The sequence below is a fragment of the Podarcis bocagei genome, assembly GCF_964188305.1.
Source record: "Podarcis bocagei genome assembly, chromosome: 17".
In the NCBI taxonomy this organism is placed as follows: Eukaryota; Metazoa; Chordata; class Lepidosauria; order Squamata; family Lacertidae; genus Podarcis; species Podarcis bocagei.
Window position 1 is genome coordinate 6,581,011 of NC_138143.1, and position 19,409 is coordinate 6,600,419.

A 19,409-nucleotide genomic window follows, 5' to 3' on the forward strand; every position below is an offset into this window, starting at 1 on the left:
AGCATTTTTAGAGAAATCAAAGACTGGAAATGAGGGAAGTAGGGAGGTGGGGTGGGTGAGTTCTGTGGGGGGAGGGAGTAAAAATGGGGGGGGAATAAGGATGATATGTTTCTGGATAATATGTTTTGTTTTGATTTTGAGTAAAAAGGTTATTTTAAAAAAGTGGCTGCAAGGCATAGAGAAACTGCATCAAATGAGGAGCTTAGAAGTGAACTTGTAGGTTTTTATGGGAGATCTGATAACCTGTGTGTGTGTGTGTGTGTGCATACTTCAGACATGGGTCTGAAGTAGGGACGCGGATGGTGCTGTGGTCTAAACTACTGAGCTTCTTGGGCAGAGGTCGGCAAGGCATACCGGGCATGGGCCAGATCACTCCCATGGAGATTGTCCGTGGGCCGGGCCGGCGCAGCGTGAAGCCGGAAATCACATCTGCACATGTCCACGGCGCTGGAAATCGCTTCTGCGCATGCCCAGATGCCGAAAACCGCGCCTGCGCAGAAGTAATTTTCGGTGTCTGGGATGTGCAGAAGCGATTTCCGAACAATATGAATCAGAACCATGTGATGATTTCTGGACCGTCTGCGGGCCGGATCCAGAACCCATTGGGGCCGGAACCGGCCCACAGACCTTAGAGTGCTGACCTCTGCTCTTGGGCTTTCTGATCAGAAGGTTGGCGGTTTGAATCCCTGCGATGGGGTGAGCTTCCTTTGCCCTGTCCCAGCTCCTACCAACCTAGCAGTTTGAAAGCATGCCAGCGCAAGCAGATAAATAGGTACCACTGCGCCAGGAAGGTAAACAGTGTTTCTGTGCACTCTGGTTTCTGTTATGGTGCTCCATTGCGCCAGAAACGGTTTAGTCATGTTGACTGCATGACCTGGAAAAGCTGTCTGTGTGCAAATGCTGGCTTCCTCAGCCTGAAAGCGAGATTTTTGCTGCAACCCCATAGTCGCCTTTGACTGGACTTAATCTGTCCAGGGGTCCTTTAACTTTTACTTCATAAATACAAGGAAGACATTTAATTCTCCAGTAAGTGAGGAAGAAGAATGCCAAGCAAACTTGAGTAAAAACTACTGGCTCACTTGGGCTTCCTATGGACAGAGGACTCCAAAAAGTTTGAGGAAATTACGAAGCCAACCCCTGACAATTCTGTTTCCAAAATGTTTCTGTTAACATCAGATACTGTAATTCTGGAATGAAGCTAGGATTACTTTTACTCATAAAACATATCAAGGTAGTTTAAACCAGGAATGGGCAACATTTCCATGAAGGACCACTTCTCCTTAGGGGTGGCATACTAGTGGTGGGCAGGACTGGTGCAAAAATGGGTGGAGCCCCTCCTTTTCTGCCACTCCCCTGGCACTCATTTCGCCCAGTCTTCATTATGTGACCCTAAGGTCACAGGCTGCCAGTTCCTGGTATGGACCTACTGAACTGGGACCTGCTAAATTTTCCCTGCATAATTGACTGAGCAGTTTTTAAAAAGACAGTTTGTAAGTATAAACTTCAGGAACAGGTTTCATATTTAGGGACGAACTTCTCAGGTAATATCAGAACAGCCTTTGCTATAATTAATTCCCGTAATGCTATAATGGTGAAGAAGCCACTGTGAAGTTCATGGATGCAGATGAAGCATTTGATGCGCTAGAATGGTAATTTATCTTCTCACTTTTAGAAAGATTCAATCTGCAGAGATTGCCATGAATTCTCATATACCAGTTGTGAAGCAAAGGATGGCCAAACTCTAGTATGATGCCCCAGTGTCAAAACCTTACTATAATGGTAAGGCACAGGAAGGGAAAGAGCACAGAAAAATGTGTAAATATACACCTTCCATTTTGGAAATTTAAACATGGCATTGACGTCAATGTTTGCCATTGCTTTTCAGTTTTGCCAGTAGCTTACTTCTGAATTTGTAGCTCCTGTTTTCATTGCCCCAGTATGTTTAATAATAATAATAATAATAATAATAATAATAATAATAATAAATAGATCCCAAAAATAATTCAATTCATTTTAGTGTTGTTTAATAGCAGGCGTAGAAACCTCCACTCCCCAGACCAAATACGGCTCATCAGGCCTCTGATTCCAGTCCATTTGGCTTCTGCATGTCACATTCTTGCCAGTACAGTGGTACCTCTGGTTATGAACTTCATTCATTCCGGAGGTTCGTTCTTAACCTGAAACCGTTCTTAACCTGAGGTACCACTTTAGCTAATGGGGCCTCCTGCTGTTGCCACACAATTTCTGTTCTCATCCTGAGGTAAATTCTTAACCCGAGGTACTACTTCCGGGTTAGCGGAGTCTGTAACCCGAAGTGTTTGTAACCCGAGGTGTTTGTAACCCGAGGTACCACTGTATACAAGTCAGTCAGAATGGCAAAGCAGGGATAGGGTTTGTGTTGCTTACCTGACGGCCAGTTGGGCAGGCAAAGTAGAGGTTTGTGTTGCTGTTCCATCAGCCCAATCAGCTGCCATTTCCACATTGCATGTGAGAAAGGGAGCCCCATTTGCACTGCACTGTATGGAGATAAATGGGTGAGTGTGAATGGGTGAGACAAAGTCCAATGCACATAGCTTAACAAAGTGCTTGAGAGCCAGCTAGTTGTTGGGTGCTTGGAAACTGCAGTGCAAGAGTCTTTGTAGCTCCGGTAGCACCAAGCACTGTGCATTGAAATGGCTATTGGAGCAAGACACATTCTGCCCTCCCTAAAAAAAACCCCAGAAAGGATATGCTGGAAGTCCTGGGTTTCAGATGTGGCAAGTGGAGCAGAGAATTGATTTATACTCCCTCTCCTTTCACAGACGGCCTACGCCATCCCCATTCTGGCATTTGCCTTTGTCTGCCATCCAGAAGTTCTGCCCATTTACACTGAGCTGCGCAGGTATGTAAACTGCAGGCATGATAGAAGGTTAAAAGAGGGGAAGCCTGTTCTTTTTCAACGCTTTAAAAGGGGGTAAGGAAGGAGGGAGGGTAGGAGAAAGTGCAAAAGATTCCCCCCCCCAAAGAAAAAGGAACATTGGACAGAAACTCTCCAAATGTAAGAATAATCTGGCTGCTGGATCATGCCAGTGGGATAGTCGAGTATCCTGTGGCCAGACAAATACTGTGGACAAGCCCACAAACAGGGCATGACCCCAACAGCACTCTCCCCCCTTGTTTCCTGCAATAAGTTTCACCAAACTGCAGGGGTCTCTTCTAACTGGGGGAAAGCGGGGGGCTGGAATAGAGGAGCACATCACAGGGGAGTAAGGACAGCCCCAGGGTGCTGCCTGGGGGTTGGATTCCCACCCAGCCATCATAAAACATCACCACACCCACTTGGAATCCAGCCAGTCGTCGTCCCCAGGTCACATGAGTGGTAGGCGCCCTTCTCTTTGGGAAATGAGGGGTTGCCTCAGAGGCTTCTGGGATACCCTCTCAGGTCTTGGAGGGGGAACCTGTCGTGTTTGTGTGCTGTGTTTTGATTGGTGCTTGGGGACCAGCACTGACTGAGGGTTTCCATCTTGACCTCAAATCTCCATTGACTGGCAAGGGCTTGGAAGCCAGAAATCCTAGGTTCTGTTACCCCACACCGCTCTGAAAGGGGATTGGGGCTAAATATAGGTTATAAACAGTAGACGTGAACTCTCTGTGCTTTGCCTAGGGCCTCCAAACGTCGGATGCAGAATGTAGCAAATGTCTCCATCCTCGCCATGTTTGTCATGTACCTGCTGACTGCCATTTTTGGCTACCTCACTTTCTACGGTAAGGAACAACCTCCCTCAGTAGGTAATAATGGGAGACAAACCATTTAATTATCTTTCATGCACAGGAACAGAGAAGCGAACAGAGCCGTCCCTCCTATGAGGTAGAGTGATGCAGTAGCATCAGACTTCAAGGGTCATGAAACAGCAACACTTTGTTAGTTGCATGTGGTGACCATTTCAGGCACATTCAGTTGATGTGCAATTGCTGATGTGTAATCGTTGATGCACAGGTCCTTTTGGACCTGAAAGAGTACGGAATGGGGTTGGGGCCTGTGTTTAATTTACTATTGCTGTACGGTTTAAGAACAGTCCTGTTTACGAACGATTCAATTTATGAACTCCGCAAAACCGGAAGTAGTGTCCCGGTTTGTGAACTTTACCTCAGTCTAAAAACGGAATCCGAACGGTGGAAGGGCACCGACGGCAGGAGGCCTCATTAGGGAAAGCGCACCTCAGTTTAAGAACAGTTTCAATTTAAGAACAGACTTCGGAAGAAGAAGAAGAAGAGTTTGGATTTGATATCCCGCCTTTCACTCCCCTTCAGGAGTCTCAAAGCAGCTAACAATCTCCTTTCCCTTCCTCCCCCACAACAAACACTCTGTGAGGTGAGTGGGGCTGAGAGACTTCAAGGAAGTGTGACTGGCCCAAGGTCACCCAGCAGCTGCAGGTGGAGGAGCGGAGACGCGAACCCGGTTCCCCAGATTACAAGACTGCCGCTCTTAACTACACCACACTGGCTCTCGGAATGGATTAAGTGTGTAAACCGAGGTACCACTGTATAGTGTACGCAGAATAACTTCCCCACTCAACGGTACACTCATGATAGGATGCACTTCTAGAACATTACAATGGTACCTCGGGTTAAGTACTTAATTCGTTCCGGAGGTCTGTTCTTAACCTGAAACTGTTCTTAACCTGAAGCACCACTTTAGCTAATGGGGCCGCCACGCCGCCGGAGCACATCCTGAAGCAAAGTTTTTAACCCGAGGTACTATTTCTGGGTTAGGGGAGTCTGTAACCTGAAGTGTATGTAACCTGAAGTGTATGTAACCCGAGGTACCACTGTATATCGGATACAAAATAAAAAATGAGTTGCACAACTGGTTGGTCTTCCTGCACTTGCATGTTTTTTGTGCAAACCAAGTTGAAAGAAAAGGTGTACACGTTCTTTTTTTGAGCATGCAGGCAACTGTCATAAAAAAATTTCCTAAGGGAATGTGTGCAGAACCTGTTTGGTTCAGCTCCTGTCATGCTGGGGGCAAGGCAGATGGGAAGCAATCTTTAGGTAGCACAAAAAGTAGAGTCTTTTATTGGCTCAGAACAAGACTGACATGAAAACTTTTCATTGGTCTAGGAGTATCACATGATGCGCTCCCCCCCCCCCCCCGGTAAGATGCTTCCTGGCTGGACTGGCTCATACTGAGTCTGACCATTGGTCTATCTGGTTCAGCATTGTTTACATCAAGGGTGGCCAACCTTTTTATGCCAGGGAACAGACTTGGAATTTCAAGAAAGTGTCATGAGCATCAGTGACAAAATGGCTGCCATGAGGACATAGTATATATATCACAAAATGGCTGCTGTGGGGTGTGCATGACACAAAATGGCTGCCACGGGTGTGACATAAAGGCTTCAGTGTTGGAGAGGCTGAGCAGGAAGAGTGAACTGTCATTCACAGTGGATTTTTGAGGGGGTATTTATGGAGACCTGTTGTGGGTTCCATGGGAGATGTTGGTGGGCATATTGGCAACCGTGGGCACCATGTTGTAAGTCTTATTGGAAACAATTTGGCAGGGTTTCAGACAAGTCTTTCCCAGCCCTACCTAAAGATGATGTGGATTGAACCTGGGATTTTGTGCATAAAAAGCACACGCCCTCTCTCTCGTTGCGCTACATCTCTTCCTTTCCTGGCCAAAGATTGATGCTGGCACAAAGCCTGAATCCACACCCCGATGTCACTCCTGTCTCCAGCTCAAGATCTTTTGCCAGCTTGAGAACTAATGGCATCCTAAAGTACCCTTTTAAGGACCTTTCTGAAGTCCCAGTCAAAAGCCCTCCCATCTGGCCCCAGACCCTGTCGTTTCACGTCTGCCACCTCTCGGACTGATGAGTATATCTCTTCTCCTTTCTGGCAGAGAGTGTTGAAGCAGAGATGCTGCACACTTATATCAAAGTTGACGCCATGGACAAGCTCATCCTCTCTGTGCGGTTGGCTGTGCTGATGGCTGTGACACTCACAGTGCCTGTGGTTCTGTTCCCGGTAAGAGATTGCCTTTTTCATCCCCTGTTGCAGCGTCAAATGGCTTTCCTCCCCAAAGCACCTGCAGTTAGTTTCTCCAGTCTGTCTGCCTCCCTTCCTCTCTCTCTGCCATCCCAATTCAGTGTCAGAAGCATTCTGAGGTCGGGAATGAGGCAACTTTTGGCCCTCCAGCTGTTGCTGAACTACAAGTCCCACCAACTCCAGCTGGTCAGCGCTGATGGGACTTGTCATTCAGCAACATCCGGGGAGCCAGAAGATTTCAAACATCTGATTTAGGCACTGGCTTAAACCAGGCTTTCCCTGAGAGGTGATCCAGCTATGTCGATCTGCTGATCTGATCTGTTGCTCGATTGATGCTTTCTGTACAGTGGTGCCCCGCAAGACGAATGCCTCGCAAGACGAAAAACTCGCTAGACGAAAGAGTTTTCCGTTTTTTGAGTCGTTCCGCAAGACGAATTTCCCTATGGGCTTGCTTTGCAAGACAAAACGTCTTGCAAGTTTGTTTCCTTTTTCTTAAAGCCGCTAAGCCGTTAATAGCCGCTAAGCCACTAAGCTGTTAATAGCCGCTAAGCCGCTAATAGCCGTGCTTCGCAAGACGAAAAAACCGCAAGACGAAGAGACTCACGGAATGGATTAATTTCGTCTTGCGAGGCACCACTGTATTTTTTTTATCAATGTAATTTAATTGTTGTTGTTTGCTACCATGATGACAGTATAGGGATTTCTTTGCAAATACATAAAAATAAATGTGAGCAGCTATTGAAGCCCCTGCCTTTGAGCAAAGACAACCCAGTGCCCTGTAAAGGCTAATATTGATCCTGGAATAAGGCGCCGTAACAGGCTATTGGTTGTTTTTGCCGTGGCAGAGAGATAAAGCTAAACACCTTGGAGACTTGCATTTGAACAGCGAGTGACAGAGATCTCTTGCGTATCCCTTAGTGCCTCTTTGCCCAGTATAGCTCACACTCTCATTCCCACCACAGATCCGCAGGGCCATCCAGCAGCTGCTGTTTCACAAAAAGGATTTCAGCTGGGTCCGCCATGTCATCATTGCCTGCTGCCTCCTCGTTATTGTCAACCTTCTTGTCATCTTCGTGCCAAACATCAAGGACATTTTTGGAGTCATTGGTATGTATGACGTGCGTTAGGAAGGCGTAGCAGAGGGGCTCGGGGCTGGGCTTCACCTTAACATTCATGACGTGATCAGCAACCTCACAAGCTGTTTTTAAAAACTGGATATGGGGTGCCTGGAGGTGAGCAGGGTTTAGCATGCGGCAGTGAGTTTTAGAGTTTGTGGCTGGGGAACCTCACATTTGTGTCTAATGACAACCACTGTGTGTGTGGATTTTTTATATATATATATAAACATATCATTTCCAACAATCATTTAACATAACTTCTTATCTTATACAACATTTTATGCTTCCGTCAACAACCTCTGATGATTTTCCGTTCTTTATCACTTACTCTGCATTTCTTAATTTCTCTATTACTCTTAATTATCATTAACTAATAATGCTCCTCATAATCTTTCTTGCAATATTTCAAATAGTCCTCCTTACAGAACTTCTTGCAGTCCTACTAGCGTAATCTGTTCATTACAATTGCTTTTCAAATAGTTCATATATTTACTCCAGTCTTCTAAGAATCTCTGGTCCCGCAGGTTTCGAATCCTTCCTGTTAATTTATCTAATTCTGCATAGTCCATTAATTTCACCCGCCGTTCTTCTTTCGTCGGTAATTCTTCTTGCTTCCATTTTTGTGCCAATAAGTGTGTGTGGATTGTTGGAGCAGGTGGGCTGGGTGATTTTCTTGAGATCGTGCCGGGGAGGGAATAGTGTCCTGTTTTGGAGAGTCTCTTAAAGGATCGACCCTCTGACCTGGAGACTGGGACTCATTCTTTGCTCCTTGGTATGGTCTGCTCCCTGAGCTGTTGGACTGGCAAGGTGACATGGGAAGCCTTTGGTTCCTTCGCGGGGGGTGGGGGGTGGAATGTGCCTTTGAAAGCCCTGGTGCTGCAGAACTTGGTTTCAGGGGCTACTGTCTGCCAAACTCTGATTCAGGGATCCTTTGATCACCAGCATCAGACTCAGAGTCAGGATGTGATGTTGCTTTGAATGTATGTCAGAGATGTTAACCTAGGATACCCAAGAATATGTTCCCTTTTCTGACTCTTCCCGCCTCAGGAGCCACGTCGGCCCCCAGCCTCATCTTCATCCTCCCAAGCATCTTCTACATCCGCATTATCCCCAACGAGAAAGAGCCTCTGAGATCCAGATCCAAAATCCAGGTACCAGATGCTGGCCGGTGGGTGGGAATGTGAGAGGCCCCATTAGAGGGAAGGGAAAGTGGTTCAAGGTGGTAAGGCAAAGGAAATGGGGGCGGGAGCTCAGTCAAGGATGAGATGAGCCCAGGGGAGGCCAGGTGAAAGTGTAGCTGTTCCAAGCTTTTCTTGGCTGAAAATGCATTTATATGTATCCTGCTTTTCAGACAGTTCACCTCCATTAAAAAAAAAAAGAGAGAGAGAGAGAGAGAGAGAGAGAGAGAGAGAGAGAGAGAGAGAGAGAGAAGCCCTGTCGATGAGTTTGCGAAGATATACAAGGGAAGGGAATAGGTAGCATAGCTGTCAACTTTTCCCTTTTCTTGCGAGGAATCCTATTTGGAATAAGGGAATTTCCCTTTAAAAAAGGGAAACGTTAACAGCTATGATAGGTAGAGAGGAAGGGGATTCAAGCTAAGATTGAGCTAAGGTGGCAAGAGAACAGCTTGGGGGTTCTAGGCTGTGGGAGACACCTGCTCACCCATGAAACTTCCAAGCCTAGTTTGTTGAAGACATGCAGTTGGTCCGCCACTCCTTCTAGCTGCCCATAAAAAATCATACTAGCAATTGTCAACAAAATCACAGCTGGTTTTCAAGTCTCTCTGAGACTCCTTAGACACCGTAGTAAGGCATGTAAAAGGTATATATAAAAGGTAGAATGAGGCTGAATCCAAGAACTAACATGGCAAGTGGGATACTCATTTCCAAGCAGGGGGATAGCCCCCTCTTTCCCTCCCTATTTAGAACATGCAGCCCCTCCCTCTCCCCACTGAAGCATGCAAGGTACTGTATTTTTTGCTCTATTAGACACATTTTTCCCCTCCTAAAAAGTAAGGGGAAATGTGTGTGCGCCTTATGGCGCGAATGCAGTCTGCGCAGCTATCCCAGAAGCCAGAACAGCAAGAGGGATCGCTGTGCAGCGGTCCCTCTTGCTGTTCTGGCTTCTGGGATTCAGAATTTTTTTCTTCTTGTTTTCCTCATCCAAAAACTGGGTGCGTCTTATGTCTGGTGCATCTTAGAGAGCGAAAAATACAGTAATTGGAACTGGACGGCGGGTATCATGCCTTCCTCTTTGTCCTTCACAGGCTGCCTGCTTTGCTGCCCTTGGCTTCGTTTTCATGGTGATGAGCCTGAGTTTCATCATTGTCGACTGGGTAACGACAGGGAAGAGCAGCGGAGTGGGGCACTAACCCCCTCCGCCCCCCCAAAGACACAGTGGTTCTTACCAGGGAGGACCATTTCCTGACAGAGACGTGCCATCGCCCCCTCCTGTTCACCCTCGCTCATCCTGGAACGACACCTCCTGTCCATCGCTGTGGGGAAGTGACGGAAGGAACCCTTCGTGGTCATGACAAAGTAACCTGGAACGGCATGGGCGGGGAGCTTCTCTTTGGCCCTTCTGGGCTCCGTGGCCGCGAAACAGGTGATCAGAAAGAGGCTGCCCGTTGCCACGGAGCTAGCATAAGCTCTCCTCGTTGGTCAGTTTTGGTGCTATGACAACACAAGTGACAGTTACATGCTTTCAGCTCCTATGGTAGGAGCACAGAGCTCATGGCCTTCTTTTCCTCTTTGGCAGTCAGGCCGTGGCCAGCCATTGCTTGTCACCACAAAACTGCATGGAGTTTTGGGTTTACACTTTTTTGTGGGGGGCGGGGGTGGGTCCAGGATAATAGCGCTCTCTCGCACGCTCTCTGTCTGTCTCGTCATCGTTGCCATTATGGGAGGATACTCTGGGCGTCCCTCTTTTGCCGCTGCAGCAGTGGTGCCCGGCTGTCTCCTGTGTTTTGTTGCCAAGCATGCAAACGGGCTCCTGCTCTTTTTGCTGCCATGGGGGCAGAGCCTCCACCTCACTTCTCTGTTCCTCTGCCTGGTACCAACTATGCCCGCTGTGCCTGGGGGGTTGTGGCCCCACGTTGGAGTGCCAAAAGCCAACGGTGCCCCTAGTGGACAATCTAATTTATTTGCTCATATTTAATTTGGACCTAGGGACGCGGGTGGCGCTGTGGGTTAAACCACAGAGCCTAGGACTTGCCGATCAGAAGGTCGGCGGTTCGAATCCCCACGATGGGGTGAGCTCCCGTTGTTCGGTCCCTGCTCCTGCCAAACTAGCAGTTCGAAAGCACTTCAAAGTGCAAGTAGATAAATAGGTACCGCTCCGGCGGGAAGGTAAACGGCGTTTCCGTGCGCTGCTCTGGTTCGCCAGAAGTGGCTTAGTCATGCTGGCCACATGACCCGGAAGCTGTACGCCGGCTCCCTCAGCCAATAAAGCAAGATGAGCGCCGCAATCCCAGAGTCGGCCACGACTGGACCTAATGGTCAGGGGTCCCTGGACCTAACTTGGACCTAATTTGGACCTGGCTACCAGACCAAAGATTACAAAGATAACCACCCTGGTGTCGTCATACTTGGTGTCAGGGTTTCTGTTTTTTTCCTGATAGGGCCAAGGTCTGGGGTGTTGAAACGAGGGAGGGTGGGCAGACTGGACTCCTGGGCACCCTCTTCCCAGCTCTTAGGTGGATGTGGTGTTACAGCAGGAGGTTTGGAAACAAGGTGTTGAAGGGAGCAGGAGGGAATTGGCTTGGTGGAGTCCCCTCATCTCGTTGCTCAGGAGAAGGTCCTCGTGCTGTCCTGTTGCAGAGCAATTTTGGATTTCTCCCAAGGCCACCCAGGAAAGATTAATTCTTCTTAATACTGAAATGCTGCTAGGTTGATTCCCTTTGGAAAACTCCCTGGGCTACACTATTGACTATCCTAACATTAGGTTGGGGCTTCTCTCATTTGCCCTTTTCAGGGCTCCTGAGGCAGCTTTTCCGCAACACAATGCATTACAATTGACACTAATGTACAGTGAGCATGAAAAGGTCCGGCTGATGGACAATTCAAGCAAACCAAGGAGGAATGTTTACGCTACGGGTATTTCCGTATTAGGACCTCAGTATGGACCTTTGTTTACGAGCTTTTCATGGCAAATCTACATGATGGCATCGTCAAATTGTTTTCCTCCTGCAATTTTTACCTATGCAACTTCCTTCTGTCTTCTTTCAGACTACAGATTTTTTTTAAAAAAAAATTAAACAGGATTGTAGGGCAGTCTTTACACTTGCGGATCACCTTAAGCACCGTGACCTTTCTGGTCTGTGACATTTTAGCCAGCTGTCAATCTTCTAATTTGCTCCTTCTGCCTATGTTCTTTTTAAAAAATTAAAATAGTTACGCAAAGGCACTTAAATGAAAAAGGTACTTTAGTGTTGTTGGTTTTTTAAAAACAAAACCAGGCGCCACACACTGCCATTCTCCTTTTCGTATTCAGTGCCGTTTGATTTCTTTGGTGTTGTTTTTAATTTAGTTTTTTTCTTACTTTATAACACTGAAGTGATCTTGCAACGACGCTGAATTTTTACGAAGCACTTTAGCCCATACCTTTTACAAAAATGATTCAAGACTCAATTGGAGGCAATTGCTGTAAGATGTTGTTCTCGGGTGAATTGTTGCTCCCTTTTCTGCATGGTTGTGTTAGGTGTAAACATAACATCGTTGCCTGTGCATGCGCAGAAATTGCAATTTCCTCCCCCTCCAAAGCACAGGAAGCCCCTTACAGTTCTGCATGCAGCTTATAGCAGAAGTGCTTGGTCACTGTTGGGAGCCACCAGCCTGTAAGTACCTTATGATCCTTCCCCATTCCATGCCATTTCCTCCTCTTCCTGCACCCCTTCCCCCAGCCTGGAATCCTTTCTTCATTTTCTCTTTGAACCTTGTTGCAAAACCACAGCAGAGAGCTGAACTACAGCCTGCTAGAGCTCTGATGTATTTTGCCAGTTGGGTCAGAGCAGTCCCTACGGGGTGGCATAGCCGTTCTCAGGCAGTGCTGTTTTAAAGGCAGCAAATTATCAACTATAGCCTTCATTTATGCCGCTGTGCCAGAGGGGAAAGGGGGTCGGGTCATGCCCTTTGGGTTTTCTGCCCCCAGCACCAAAATGCAGTGGACTGTATTACACACTGGACGTTTAGCATGAAGGCGAAATGAAGCAGTGAAATGGAAACGGGGGTACCATCCTCTTCTGTCGAATTCCCTTTGCCTGTCTGGCAAGAACTGTGCCAGGGCAATTTTCTAGATCTGGAACCTTCAGTGTCCTGTCTCTTCTTCCGTCTCCAGTTAGTTTGTCTTTTCCTCCTCATTTGTCCACCCCTTTTTTACACAGATATCAGAAATCATCCTGGCCTCCGTGCCAGTACCCAAGGATGCTGCCGTTACCATGGCGACAATGCTTCCTTATTTCTCCATCTATTAATGTTCCTTTGAGTGATGTTGTGCGAGTGTTGAACTAGTTGTGGCCGTGCCTTGCTATTGCTGGTGGGTGGCAACCTGTGAAGGCTGGTCAGCCACAACTGGTAACCACTTAGAATCATGGACTTGAAAGGGATCTCAAAAGATATTCTAGTTCAGTGTGATGCCGGAAATCCACTGCTGTGGCACCTCTGATAAGTGACTGTAATGCATCTCCTTTGAAACCTCTTAAGAAAGGAGAGTCCTTCTTCTTTGGCGATCACTCGTAGCTAAGTAAGTTTGTCTTCCATAAACACGATTTTAACAATGAGTCCGTAAGTGACTGTGGAGGCCAATTCTGGATCCACACGTCCTTCCACAGTGGAGACATTGGTTTCTGGGTGGGAGTTGATCAAGCGTGCCTTACTATTTTCCAAGGCAGTGTGGGATGGCTTGTACAGTCAGGAAGTAAAAAATCCTCTTTTTTGTTTTTGAACTCTATGATTTTGATCCTACCTTCTGGAGTGATGGGCAACAAATTAGTTCCATCTTCTATGGATGATAGAACTAATTCATGCCTTCCAAATACTTGAAGGTGGCTAGCAGATTGCCTTCTATGTACTGTAGAGATGGTGATCACCATAACTCATGGGTGGCGAACCAGACATTGCTGGACTGCAACTCCCATCACCCCTTACTGGCTGGAGTAGGTGGGAGTTGGGGACAGATACCCCCATCCCTAGCCTACCACCACATGTTCCCAGGCTTGATTTGAAAATAGTACATGATGATAAATCTCCCCTTGACCAATTTTCCTCTATCATCAATAATAAGCCATCAGTAACATATCTAAAACCAATGTTTTAGATGTATTAAACTATATCTGCTTCTTTTACCTGCCTCCATTAACTTAACGGCAATCTTGGGAGCTCAATATTTTCTATTTTCTATTTCTATTTTCTATTTCTTTCTAGCTTTTCTTCTTCTTTTAATTGGACAGATTGGGAACTGAGATCCTTGGTGGCTTAGTTTAATGGTCTTGACTCACTTTTTTTGGTAAATATTATTTATTGATTTTGCACACACAAAAAGCAAGAAAAAAGCAAAACAAAAAAGACCATAAATTATCCATTGATTTCCCATCCTCCCCTTCCATGGTTTCAATATTTACCTTTAGATGTGGCATATTTCGCATATACTATTCAATGCATACATTTTAACCTATTTATCTCAATAATTAACGCTGACGCTCATATTTCAAGTCCTGCTCGCGTTTTCATCTTGCTATAATAGTTCTTTAAATGCTCAATAAAAGGTCTCCAGTCCTCAAGGAATTTTCCATCATTTTGGTCTCTAATCTTTGCTGTTAATCTTGCCAGTTCTGCATTACTCCATTGTTTTCAAAAGCCAATCTTCCTTTGTTGGAACCTCTCCTTCTTTCTATCTTTGGTCTTTGGGCATACAATATTCGTGCTGCTGTTGTTATATACATAAATAAGTTAGCCAATTCTTTTGATACATTGTTATTTATAATTCCTAAAAGAACAGCTTTGGGTTTCTTGGGAAACGATCAACTTGAACATCTTTTTAATCTCATTATATATCATTTCTCAATAGTCTTGACTCAATTTCATTAGAGTTGTGCATTCTCTTAACAGATACCATGACGTGCCATGTAGTTCCTGCTGCTATATTACCTAATTTGGGGAGGGGAAACTTTTTAAGAATCATAAGAGCTGCAGAAGACCTCATTTAATCTTCTGCTCAGTGTAGGAAATCCAGAGATCTAGAACATCTCTCAACAGATGACTGTCTCTGCTTGAAGGCGTTCAGGCAGAGAGACTGCCCCATTGGTTTCATTGTCAAAGTGTTTTTGCTTCCAAGAGGTTTCTCCTAATGTTAATCCAAAATCTACCCTCCTGTAACTTAAGCCCCTGATATCTAGTCCTGTTCTTTAGGACTTCAGTCTTTGTCCTATCCCTGTGAGCATAACATGTATGCCCAAGTTGTTACTTACTATTCACATGGCACCATCAATGTACTTGGTGTAACCTAAGCAATAATAATAATAATAAAATAGGTCCCTGCCACAAAGAGCTTACAAATACAGGATTTAGATTAAATCGGAAATGATTAAGCTAGCAATATTAGGGTTCCTACGCCTTGCAGAAGGAGGGGTTTTTATCAGAGGTTTCTTGCATACTCAGATGTTATAAAAGCCGCGACAGCTATATCTGCCAAAATACCTACACAACTTTTTAGAAGTGGTGCTTCAGGTTACAAACGCTTCAGGTTACAGACTCCACTAACCCAGAAGTAGTACCTCGGGTTAAGAAATTTACTTCAGGATGAGAACAGAACAGAGAACAGAAATTGTGTGGCCCCATTAGCTAAAGTGGTACCTTGGGTTAAGAGCACTTTCAGGTTAAAAACGGACTTTCAGAACGAATTAAGTTCTTAACTAGAGGTACCACTGTACAAGAACTCTAATGACTGGCCATTCCCAGGTTAACAGGGTAGTCCTGTGCATGTGAAGTAAGCTTCATTTAGTTCCAAGGGACATACTACTAAGTATGGTTGCATAGGATTGCACATAAACTCCTTTACAGATCTGCAAGAGCCCACAACTCTGTGATCCACCTGCAAAGCGTCCCTGGGGACAGAGCTTCTAAGTAGAATTATAATTATCATGGATCTTCTCATACAGTGATAAGAATTGTCGATTCTTGTGGGCACCCTACCCGTCATACTCCATTTTACCTCCACCACAATAGACTTTTATTTGGGACAGTCTTTAGCAAATGGGTGTTCTGGCTAGAGGTTTTCTTCTGAGTTTGCCTTCCAGTTTGTGTTGTTTTCATTTCCTTTGTGCACAGGTTGCCTCTGTCTACCCAGAGCCCCTCCATTTGGGCGTTTTATCGCAGGTGTGTTCTGTTGCATGCTCTTGACACAGTAAGGCATTAACGGTGGATTTTTCCTGCTTTAGTTTCTTGCGTGATGCTTGCCCAGCGCAACCACATTTTTGCCACAAATAACCTATAACACATCAGTTGTGGAATAAACAGTTGTGGGATTTCAGCAGGAAGTTATGGGATACTCACTGATTGGAAACGAAGCAGCGTGACCACCCCAAAACTTTTGCAGGCACACACAGTATTGATTCTGTACAACCACAAATAATCATGAATGCACAGTAAAACGGATGCCTTGGGCCGGGTTAAGTTGTATGTACTATTCCTATCAGATGACCTCAACATGTGGACCTATTTAACAGAAACTTGTTACAGTACTTGATCTACTACACACATGTTTGCTAGTATGTATACTCAGCTTTGAAATCCTGAAACTGTACAGTGTTTGAGAGCTTTGGAAATGCACACTTTGAAGTGTCCTCTCCTGAAACCAGTGGTAGCCATGGCTGCTTGCTGTCCATCCCACTCGAGGAGGAGCTACTTGTCCACACAACATAGTCTACCTGATTTCATCTGACATTTATTGCGGAACATGTCCTGCATCGCTTCAAAAGCCATGCCACTGCTACTTCTAGGTGCCCCGTGGTGACCTAGAGGCCTCCCGAAACCTATGTCTCTTTTCACCCAAGGAGTGCTGTATATTTTGCCCTTGAGGTGTTCGCCATCCCATTGCTGAGTCCACCAGATGGTCATTTCGAAACACCAGAGGAGAGAAGAAGCCTATCACAGTTGTCTAGACCAGTGGTTTTCAACCAGTGTGCCGTGGCACCCTGAGGTGCCTTGAATGGTGATCAGGGGTGCCATGGGCAACACTAGCCTCCGTCCCTCTTTCTTTCCTTCCCTCCCTCTTCTGATGCCCTCTTGTTTAAGGTTGCCAGACGTCTCTGTTTGCCAGGGACAGTCCCTGGATTTACAAATCAGTCCCCATACAAAATCCACTGAAGTTGAAAAGTGTCCTTGGACTCATTGAAAAAATCTGGTAACCTTACTCTTGTTTCTCTGCCTCCCAAAGGCTTGCACAGCTGTTTGTTGCAGCAGCCCTTGCTGTAAGCTCCCCCGGCGAATGGTGCCTCTGGGGCTGGCCAGGGGGTGCTGGTTGCCAGGAGCTAAGGCAGCTTTGGAGTAAGCAAGCAAGCGGACTAGGGAGCCCAGCAAGCCAGTCCACCAGACCTTGCTGTTGGGAATGGGCAGAGAAATGGGAGGCCTGGCAGGCAGTGGCTGTGCTGGCCTTTCTTGTGCTGTGTGAAAGGCCTGCATGGGAGGGTGAATGCCTGGTGCTGAAGGGAGCCTTTCCACCTGGCAGCACCCACTGCTGCCTCCCCAGGTAAGGTGCTGGCCTCACATTCACCTTTGGCCAGTCTCTGTTGAGCCACTAAGGCAGGGGACATCCTCTTCCCAGGCCCCTGTGGGGCAGTGTGAGAAGGCACCTCTCTTTGGGGCAGATGGGGCAGCTCAGAGACCAAGGGCGGTGGCAATGGCTGCCCAGAGGACTCCCAAGAGGAGAGGAGATGAGGCTGAGGGAAGCCTCCACAAGGGAGGGTATTTGAAAAAGGGTGAGAGGCTGTCAGCTCTGCAGGGAAGGGGTGACAGAACTGGGCTCCTGAACCTCACAGGGGTGCTACAGAAAGAACGTACAGTGGTACCTTGGGTTACAGATGCTTCAGGTTACAGATGCTTCAGGTTACAGACTCCACTAACCCAGAAATAGTACCTCGGGTTAAGAACTTTGCTTCAGGATGAGAACAGAAATTGCGGTGTGGCGGCAGCAGGAGGCACCATTAGCTAAAGTGGTACCTCAGGTTAAGAACAGACCTCCAGAATGAATTAAGTTCTTAACCTGAGGTACCACTGTAGTTGGTCAAGGGAGCCGCAGACACAAAAAGGTGGAAAACCTCTGGCCTATATAGTAGTTGCTGCCTTCTTCCAGATCTAGTTAGACCTGGACCAGAAGCAAGGAGAATGCTAAATAGGGCACCTGGCTGAGAGCATCCACCTGTACTGAGCCAATCACCCGGATGGAGGATCCATTTGTACCATTGATGGGATAGGCCTCTCTCTCACACTTTACCTGTTCAGATCCCCGCCTTTATTTTTCTCCCAGCTTCATACGTATATCTCACTACAAACGCACCTTCCCCACTCGCGTCCAGGTGACCTCTTAACTTTCTGTCCTTCCCTTCTCCCCGTGTCTGAAAATCTCTGGAAGTTTTTTACGTAGACTCAAGGGCTCTGTTTCTGCTTGGGGGTAGGGGAGGGATTTGGATTTAAGGGAGGAGGGAACACAAATTCAAAATGTGAAATGGATGTAAGGACACAGTATTTGTATAATTTTGGAATTCAATAAAGAATGACTGACTTTCCATTGAGGCAGTCTGAATGCTTTTATGTATGTGTTTTTTGTTTTATTTTAAATGCTCACATACTGCCTTTTAGGTACACTACCTTCCAAAATACTTTTGTACATGTGCACACATGTAATTTATACATGCAAACAAGCGTATTCACTCATACATCCATTGCGAGTCAGCAAAGGAGGCAGGGGGAAAGAGTACATTGTTTTTGTGCCCTCTTTCATATTTTAATATCAGGGAATTAGTTTTATTTATTTTATTTTTAAATATTTCTGCACTGCTTTTCTAGGCAAATGCCCGTCCAAAGTGGTTTACCTCAGTCAAAACTGCAATAATTATTATTATTATTATTATTATTATTATTATTATTATTATTATTATTATTATTATTAGTGTGTGTACACCCACCATTACAGAAAACTTATGGAATAAGATCTACCCAGCCTCTATTTAGTAAACGGAACAAAAATGATTTTGGGGAAGGCCAACCGAAACAAGTCTTTTAAGGCCTTCTGACCCTGATGTGTAGCCCTCGGCCACAGTTCTTCACAGCGAAGGAGTTCTAAGTCTGTGCGGCCACCATGGAGAAGATCCACCCCCATGATCACCCAGCTTATGGATCTAAGGGGATGGCCATCCCAAGAGGACATCATGGTACAGGTGCAAATATGCAGGTGGGCACATAAGTAGCTCAAACCATTGAGGGCTTCAGAGGTTAAGACCAGCCATCTAAATAGAACGGTGTAGAGGTGGAGCATCTCAGGGGTCAAAAGTGCCCCTTGAGAATCTTCCCAGGCCACATCCTTGATAAGCCCGGGTTCATATCTTGAGTGTTTCTCCCTGGCTGCAGATGTGGTGTTGAACTCTAGATCATGCTTCTCAGTTGCTGGGATGAAGATCAGGTGTGAGTGCCTCTGTTCCCACTCCTAAAGGTTTGTCCGGATTGGGTGTGTGTGTGTGCTGTAAATGAACACAGTCTGGGTCACAGCCTTCATCTTTACCAATTATTATTATTATTATTTATTTATTTATTTATTATTTATACCCCGCCCATCTGGCTGAGTTTCCCCAGCCACTCTGGGCGGCTCCCAATCGAGTGTTAAAAACAATACAGCATTAAATATTAAAAACTTCCCTAAACGGCTGCCTTCAGATGTCTTAAAAATAGGATAGCTGCTTATTTCCTTGACATCTGATGGGAGGGCATTCCATGGGGCGGACACCCTGTAGCCTCATTTCGCAATGAGGGAACTGCCAGAAGGCCCTCGGCGCTAGATCTCAGTGTCTGGGCTGAATGATGGCCGGGGGGGGGGGGGAGAGAGACGCTCCTTCAGATATTACTGGGCCAAAGACGTTTAGGGCTTTAAAGGTCAGCACCAACACTTTGAATTGTGCTCGGAAATGTACTGGGAGGCAATGCAGATCTATAAGGACCGGTGTTATATGGTCCCAGCGGCCACTCCCAGTCACCAGTTTAGCTGCCGCATTCTGGATTA

General features: G+C 46.2%; 1 protein-coding gene and 2 long non-coding RNA genes across 5 annotated transcripts in view; 1 reads left to right on the forward strand and 2 right to left on the reverse strand.

Annotated features, from left to right (window-relative positions):
• The window catches only part of SLC38A5 (solute carrier family 38 member 5), a 68,049-nt gene extending 56,666 nt beyond the window's left edge, over positions 1 to 11,383 (forward strand). For all 3 annotated transcript variants that reach the window (XM_081175762.1, XM_081175760.1, XM_081175761.1), the window contains exons 11-16: positions 2,802 to 2,881; positions 3,644 to 3,744; positions 5,882 to 6,006; positions 6,990 to 7,134; positions 8,193 to 8,296; positions 9,412 to 11,383. In XM_081175762.1, coding sequence (XP_081031888.1) covers positions 2,802 to 2,881; positions 3,644 to 3,744; positions 5,882 to 6,006; positions 6,990 to 7,134; positions 8,193 to 8,296; positions 9,412 to 9,516 — 660 coding nt within the window. In that variant the 3' untranslated portion in view covers positions 9,517 to 11,383. The remainder of the gene's footprint in view (positions 1 to 2,801; positions 2,882 to 3,643; positions 3,745 to 5,881; positions 6,007 to 6,989; positions 7,135 to 8,192; positions 8,297 to 9,411) is intronic.
• LOC308576458 lies at positions 10,764 to 13,001 on the reverse strand. The gene is made up of 2 exons (XR_014003239.1): positions 12,312 to 13,001; positions 10,764 to 12,272 (listed from the first exon to the last, which is right to left on the reverse strand). It is a non-coding gene; the product is annotated as an uncharacterized lncRNA (long non-coding RNA).
• A 626-nt stretch (positions 13,002 to 13,627) lies between these two features.
• On the reverse strand, positions 13,628 to 18,013 carry LOC308576457. The gene is made up of 2 exons (XR_014003238.1): positions 15,654 to 18,013; positions 13,628 to 14,818 (listed from the first exon to the last, which is right to left on the reverse strand). It is a non-coding gene; the product is annotated as an uncharacterized lncRNA (long non-coding RNA).
• Positions 18,014 to 19,409: the final 1,396 nt, after the last annotated feature.